The sequence below is a fragment of the Conger conger genome, chromosome 11, assembly GCF_963514075.1.
Source record: "Conger conger chromosome 11, fConCon1.1, whole genome shotgun sequence".
NCBI classification, from domain to species: Eukaryota; Metazoa; Chordata; class Actinopteri; order Anguilliformes; family Congridae; genus Conger; species Conger conger.
The window spans coordinates 23942474-23950410 of NC_083770.1; the positions used below are offsets into that span (position 1 = coordinate 23942474).

Here is a 7937-nt window from a genome sequence, read left to right on the forward strand (position 1 = left end):
AGGCTATATCATAAATGCACGCCTGCAATACATACCTTTGTGGTAACACTAAACAGTTTTCCATCGTCCAAATGGAACATTACTTCATATAAGTAAACAAAGAAACAAAGCCTAATTGAAAAATGTCACGGCAAGCTAAGTTTTAAACCTTGACAGTTTAATTACATTTGTCGAATGAGGAAAAAATGATCACAAACCAAGAGATCTTGTTGAGGGTTTTTGTTGTTGTTGTTGTTGTTGTTGTTGTTTGTTTTGTTTTCTTCTCTGAAAAGGTTCCAGCGTTTCGGTTGGTGCACTTTTAAAAAGGCAGCAGTACTCCTTTTCCTTGACGTTGAACCTTGCCTCTTTTTCTTAAAATGGAATAAGTTAGTCCAGCTCGACCGCTGCAACTGAATCTAACCCCATATGGTGATGTCCTAGTCATGTCACCAGATTGTTGAAATATAAAAGATGAGTTGAACCAAGTAACCTGGGAGAGAAATATAAAGCGCCAAGACTGCAAAAGTTCTCGCTCGGACGCGTTCTTTGTTCGGGTGCAGAGACAGCTATTCACCGTTGAACAGAACGCGCTTTCATAAACCTTAAACTGACATCTGCCATAAGCGTTTCGTCCTAAATCCAATTTGCCGCGTGTATAAAATTATTGTGACTCTTTGTGTGCGTATATGCCAAGAGTCTGTGTGTAACCTGCTAATTAGTGCATTTGATGGTTATTGTTTGCCGAAAGATATATTGATAGCCTAATTTCTGGGTGTCTGCTTTGTTTGAGCGAAAAATAAGTTAAATTGAGTCGAAGTTCAATCAATATAATTAAAATAGTAAGTCGGTCACTGCGCTTGAAAACTTTTTTTTAAGTCTCGGTGAGTTTTTTTAAAATGTATTTTTAATTAAAAAATGTTTTTACCAACCACTCACCATTAGGTTCTGTCCATTCCTGAATTACAAACACGTTCCCCTTTCCACTGTATTATGCACGTAATTTCTCCTGATGTGATTTACGAAAGACAGAAAAGTCTAAACAGATGAACATTGATACAAATGTATACCGATTTACTGTAATACTGATCATAAAACCATATAAATGTGACTCTAATTGTATAATGCTTTACAATCTTGAAAATGACTGTGGTACGGAATATATTACTAATCTGGTTGTTGGCTGATGCTGAAATTGGAGTATTAGAGATGGTCATTGCAACACATTCAAAATAAATTAATAATTATGCATTGTGCATTATGATATTATAAAACATAGACATCATGTTATTTTTCTTTCAATCCGAGACTTCTGAGGCATCTGATAATTATTAATATATTCGCTTGCGTTTGCCACTTCATATTTTAATTTGAAATACGCTGTTCCCCGCTGTTTTTTAACGTAGCCTACTGCTATAGTATGTATATTCTGCACGTGTATAGGCCTAGTCTTCTGCAAATCGTTACAAATGGGGTCAGATGAAACAGTAACAATAATAGTTTTGAACACATATTCAAGGATACTGATTTTATTAAATTTGGTTTGTAGTCATTATAGAAATTATATCAGGTCATTTAAAGGGGTATAATTTGGGATTGAAAGCTAATAAATCCGATTGTAAAATGATGAGAAATAGACGTGTATGTGCACCAAGATTATGGATGTGAGTGGCTGAAGACGGAAGCTCGGCTGGCGCAAGGCAGGCATTTTCCAGCTTCAATTCTGATTGGTTCTTATTTGAAGGAGCTCACGCGTTCTTTCAGCTAATAAGCGCCTCCCATCCCTCTAAAGGACATTATAATGCAAGGGACCTCCTTTTTTAAACACAAACCGAATTTTCTTTCATTTAGGCCATATATACTTTTAAATAGTTTTAAGTCGTAGTTTTTTTGGAAAGCATTTCGCCCTGGAGCGGTGCGCAATGCTATCGCACGCCGACCTCCTGGATGCTCGCCTCGGTGAGTTATCGTCACCAAACTCCGGTCTTCAACTCTACTGTAAGCGGGCGGAACTTCTAATCTAACCAAATCAAGCAATGCAATTGACAATTTCTCTCTTATTTTAGCTTAATCTGATTTAAGAAAACTAATTCAGCCGAAAGCAATTATTTTATATTACATCATAATTTGATTTGCCTGTTCTCAGATATTGATGTGATCAAATGGAGTTAAGTATGTGTAAAGAATAGATGGATTGAGTAGCCTATGTAACGATATATATAATGGATCTGATTAAAACAGGCATTATGAAGATAAACGGCAATTTCTACCCTCTTTATTCTGAGGAATCATTTTCTTGAGAAGCATTTTCTAATTTGTTGATGAATTTCTGTAACTGATAGAGTTAAGGCATTGACGTGGTAGTGCATAAATATAATTATCCAATGTTACAGATCGTTTGTGTATGAATAACTGTGTTTTAACGCTTTCTTTTTATTAGAAAAATACAATAATACAAAATGAAATACACTTGTGTAACATGACTAATTCTAATGATATTATATGCATTTACCTCTCAGGGATGAAGGATGCCGCGGAGCTTCTCGGACACAGGGAGGCGTTGAAGTGCAGACTCGGAGCCGGTGTATCTGACCCCGGGCATCCGGGCGATATAGCCCCGGGTCCCGACACTGTTGAAGGAGCGACACTTCTTTCTGGAGACGACATAAACAATGCTGGATCAAACCCTTCCGGTATGCAGGTCAACGCAAAGGAGCAGGAAAAACAACAGCAGAATCCCAGCCAGTCAGCTGCTCAGCAAAACCAACAGAAACAGAAGCGGCACCGGACCCGCTTTACTCCCGCCCAGCTTAACGAACTCGAAAGAAGCTTCGCCAAAACCCATTACCCAGACATCTTTATGAGGGAGGAACTGGCGCTAAGGATCGGTCTTACAGAATCACGCGTGCAGGTAAGGCAATTCTTGACGAAATTTGGTTCGATCGCCTTGGGTTTTTACTTGTCTGAAGCTATATAGCTACGTACCAATTCTAGCATGTGTTACACGATTACAAGACATATGCGGCTTTTAATGGCGAGTAGCTATACGGGAGCTTACACGATCCATCTGTAGCTAAACCATGTTAGAAAATTGCAAGAGCAACAGTTTAAAATTGCAAGAGCTGCAGCTATACATTTTTTCATATGTAAATGTTCTGTTAGCAAGAATGATCTCACTGATGGATTAAGTGTAAATACAAGAATATCGTATGTGTCGTGTAGTGGTTTCCGAATGGAAATCGAATATTGCATTGCATCATTCTTATCCAAAGTATAGCTAGGTAATCTGTGGAACTAAAATAAATAGCCAATTGAATTTGATTGAAGGCCTTCATTGGATGAATTATGTTGACTCTTGCTTCGAGCGTTAAGCTTGTATTCCCGGTATGTTGCGTTTCGAACTTTGGAGCTACAGTTAGGCTATAGCCTAGCCTTAAATGTACATACACGGCTGTTGGCTATAGTTCAAAAGCTTAAAGCTATGTACTTTACCATGATTAGATGCCATACCTGCAAATAAATATTTAGAGCAATGTTAGAAGAGCGTTATATAAACAATGCTGAAGGACGCGCACTGGCCGTGGTGCTGAATTCCAGGATTGAATTGAATTGAATTGAAAGAGTCTGTTGAAATAAATGTTTTTTTCATAGACACATCTATATATAGTATTCTATATTGTACTATCGATATGTTTTGGAATCCTGGGTAATATCAAAAATAACATAAAAAGTAGGCTATAATAAAGCTTGTATCGCCTTATAGTACTGCAATATGTGCATTTTATTTCGCACAACATACGGTTTATGGAAGCCATCTCATTAACTACACATTATTTTGTCATTATTGAGTCAATAGGCATAGGCATAAAATATTTCACATTTTAGTTTTCATGTGAATTGTTTTGTTTGTTACCATCAGACTCGCGAGACACATGAGTAGGCCTACATTTCTTATTGTTGGAATGATATTTTCATTTACAACTGTATACCTATATTAGTATACATAAAGTACATTTTATATATGCTTATACATACATGTTGAAGATCAACTTTTCAACGAAGGGCATCGCAGTATATTGGTGATATAACACCTTATTGCAAGAACATTTGTATAGCCTAATGCATTAATATTGTTAATAAAGCATCTATTATGGTTATCCAATAGTAATATTGCAATATATAAATCCATTTTATTTAATCGCTCAGTTTAATCTCTGAATGTTTATAAAATATGAGTTTATTTAAATTTAAGATGTATTATTGACGTCTAACCCATTAGTTACATTAGTTAACCTAGCCTGCTTGAAGGTAATTATTTCGGGTTTATTTTATGTAAAAATATTATTTTATTTGAAAATAAACTCCGGAGCCATGATTATTTCAGTATTATTTATAACATTGGATGGTTTATTAATCTACAATGGGATGATCATATGCAGTATTACAAGCACAACCATTAATGTAGGCCTAGAGCAGGAATTCATTAACTTTCAATATTTTATTTAAATTAAAATTGTAAAATTGAAATTGTAAAATTAAATAGCTAAGCGAATCAATGGCAGGGAGTGATCCGGCAGAAATAACAGTTTATATCGGCGTATAACATGGTTTATCGCTGGCGTATCCTACTCAATCGCCAGCACACTTTCCTCCATTGAAATGGTCTATCAACTATCATGTCTTAATCGAGGCCGAGCCGAGAGTAGATTCAACTGTTTTATTGGAATGAGAAATTGCATTTTCTTTTCCAGCAAGTGTAATGAATTTGGTTGGGATTCCACGGCTGGCTGCTCAGAATGAACCTGGAATTTGAGTTTTAATACCGCGTTACAGATTTCCTACAAAATCCTCGCATTAATCATCGGACCAGGTGTAATGAGATCTCTATGAAGCCCGTAGATCTAACCAGTATATCTACCGCTCCATAACATAACCAGCAAGGCAGGTGAAGCCATATTGAACAGGCAGTGTGCGTCCATGTGTCTTTATCTTTGCAAATCACACCACCTGCGCTGCACTTTTCTCAAAGACTACCTGAAAAAAAGATAATAACAATAATTTATATTCGTATTCATATTAATATTCATATTCATATTCATATTATTATTATTATTATTACTATTGTTATTATTATTATTACTGATATTATTATTATTATTATTATTATTATTATTATTATTATTATTATTATTATTATTGATATTATTAGTAGTAGTATTGGTAGTAGTAATATTAAAAATAATGCAAAAAGCATTATTATTGTGATGATTATGATGATTATTATTCATTATTATTCATTATTATTAGTATTATTATTATTATTAAAGTTCCCCTTGGAAAAATAAAGTTAGTCGAATAAAGTCTACTTAAATGTGACTTCCAGAATTAAAGAATTTTAGCTGAGGTGAATTTTATTTCTTGTGTGTGTGCGATCTATTTTATGTAAGGCGACAGTTAACTTCATCTTAAGTGTTTTATGCTGATGTGAACATATCATATGCGCATTTTGAAGTGCTTGAGTAAATCTACAGTTTACTTCGCTTATTTCTTTGTACTCAGAAATCAGTTTCATCCGTCCATCTTTCCCCCCGCAGGTTTGGTTTCAGAATAGACGTGCCAAATGGAAGAAGAGAAAGAAGACCACCAACGTTTTCCGAGCTCCGGGCACCTTGCTGCCCACTCACGGCTTGCCACAGTTCCCTTCTGCGGCGGCTGCAGCAGCGGCGATGGGAGACAGCCTCTGCTCTTTCCACGCCAATGATACACGCTGGGCCACCGGGATGCCTGGCGTGTCTCAGCTGCAGCTCCCGCCCGCTTTGGGCCGACAACAGGCTATGGCCCAGTCCCTGTCGCAGTGTAGCCTGGGAGCCGGTCCGCCGCCCAACTCGATGAGCCTTTCCAATATGTCCTCTAACGGCTCAGGGCTACAGTCACACCTCTACCAGCCCACATTCCCGGGCATGGTGCCAGCCTCCCTCTCCGGCGCTTCTAATGTGACCGGCTCGCCCCAGCTCTGTGGCTCTCCGGACAGTGACGTCTGGAGAGGGACAAGCATCGCCTCGCTGCGCCGCAAAGCGCTGGAGCACACGGTCTCCATGAGCTTCACCTAATGAGAACGACTGCTGTTGCCATTTTTTCTTTGTCGTCTCAATAACACACTGGGAAAACAACTCAGGATGTGAATTTTTTCATGTGAAAATGGGGGAAAAATGAGACTGGCTATGTGCAACAGTTCAACGGCACATCTGGCGTAAAGGAAGCGGATCATCTCCAATTTTAACACCCGTACTCTTGACTTTGCTTCAGCTTATCTCAAGATGTCTATCTATTAATTGCCATCCTTATTTATGTAATTATGAGTTTGTTTATTTATGTATTCATTGATTATTTTAAAGTAGTGCATTTGCCGTGACTGCACTGAACTAATTAGATGAAGACAGACACGTTCATTGTGTTTGATTTAAGTTACTTTGGGAAAATTATTGTGTTATATGTAAACTCTAAACTCACCTGCACTGCGCCCACAAAGGGGCGAAGGGTACGAGTAGAAGTGCACGTGGTTGATTAAATCCCGGATGTATAGCCTGAGTGTGGCCGGAATGGGCAAAATGCTTTTTTAAAAACGTGTCAAAATTGGAAGAAAATCAGCAACTTTCATGAGAGAATCCGCGAAGTATCATAGTTGTTTGCATGTGCTGGCCAAGTAAAACGTTTGGGGAGGTATTAATTTTAAAACGAGAAAAATACATTTTATTAACCTGTCATATGGGATATTTTGTGTAGATAAAACATTCTTGTTTACCTTATGGTCGATTTGTGATATGTTCTAACTTATTGTCTGTGCTTATTATTGAGACTTGGTTTCTTAAATGTTTGATCCCATATCAGAAACATTTTTTTTCCTGGACAGGTTTATATCAGTTTAATGTAAATGGATAAATAAAATCATTTTCAATATGTCACATTACTAATGACGCTTTGTCTTTGCTGGTGCTTTCCGTTTATCTCATTTGTTCGTCTGAATTAGCAGAATGAAACATGGCAGTCTGATTCACCGGCCCTCCCGCTTGCGCGAGGAACAAGCAAATATCTCAGGAGACAAAATATTGTGACTTTTTATTTGAGTTGTGAAAATAACTGGCTTAAGTGTGTGAACTAGGCACCACTTGTGCAACAGACTGTACACGTAATTGTTTGTTTATCTAGCCTACTTATTTTTCTGGAATAATTTGTTCACTTGCTGTCGGTTTGAAATAGCTGTGCTTGTGAAGTTACCGAAGGTAAGACTTCAGCAAAAACTGCAATATGCACACCCACATGGCAAATATACACTTGTGACTTGATTGAATCGCAATCCAGTCCAAGAAGACCTAAACAGAAAGCATGGCAGAATCACTCCAAACCAGGTGAACTGAGTTATAATAATGAATTATGAACCTGCGATTATTACACTGTAATTACGGCCACTGTAATAACGACCTTATAATTGACAATTTGGTTTCTAGGTGGAACAATTGTATAATTAAAGAAATAAAATCTCAGCTTGTGGCACACGGGTTATGTAGCCTACCCTCGAATGTGAACAGAACTGTGACGAATGGCCTTCTATAAACCATACTTAGATTTGACAAATTTGATGCACTGGTCATCTCCAAGGTTAGAGTAATAATCGTGTTGGAGAAAACAACAAATCAAATAGCAATTGTGGCCATGGCTTTTCTTGTTCTTTTTTTTGGGGGGGGGGGGGGTGCGTTATTTATTTATTTATTTTCAAAAAGAGATTCACACATCAGCGATCGTAATGGGCTAACCTGTGAACTCTCTCTCTCTCTCTCTCTCTCTCTCTCTATATATATATATATATATATATATATATATATATATATATATATATATATATATATAGCATTAAAATGTGTCCAGCAATCACAAATGTTACTTTTGAGTTATACTAATCATAC

At 37.2% G+C, this 7937-nt stretch overlaps 1 protein-coding gene across 2 annotated transcripts; it reads left to right on the plus strand.

The window, feature by feature from the left end:
* Window positions 1-1816: 1816 nt before the first annotated feature.
* Window positions 1817-6943, plus strand: LOC133141155 (homeobox protein orthopedia B-like). 2 transcript variants are annotated; one of them, XM_061261582.1, is made up of 3 exons: window positions 1817-1935; window positions 2496-2887; window positions 5571-6943. In XM_061261582.1, exons 1-3 carry the CDS (start codon window positions 1899-1901, stop codon window positions 6084-6086), a joined length of 945 nt encoding a protein of 314 aa, XP_061117566.1. In that variant the 5' UTR covers window positions 1817-1898; the 3' UTR covers window positions 6087-6943. The 2 variants fall into 2 exon arrangements, with proteins under 2 accessions (XP_061117566.1, XP_061117565.1); XM_061261581.1 differs by having other exon boundaries at window positions 1827-1974.
* The last annotated feature ends 994 nt before the right edge of the window (window positions 6944-7937 follow it).

What these genes read in the sequence shown, in the direction of transcription:
- LOC133141155 (XM_061261581.1), top strand. Translation starts at nt 1,899, where the DNA reads ATGCTATCGCACGCCGACCTCCTGGATGCTCGCCTCGGTGAGTTATCG. An exon ending in CTCCGGTCTTCAACTCTACT is followed by an intron (nt 1,975 to 2,495) that starts GTAAGCGGGCGG and finishes TTTACCTCTCAG; the next exon opens with GGATGAAGGATGCCGCGGAG. An exon ending in TTACAGAATCACGCGTGCAG is followed by an intron (nt 2,888 to 5,570) that starts GTAAGGCAATTC and finishes TTCCCCCCGCAG; the next exon opens with GTTTGGTTTCAGAATAGACG.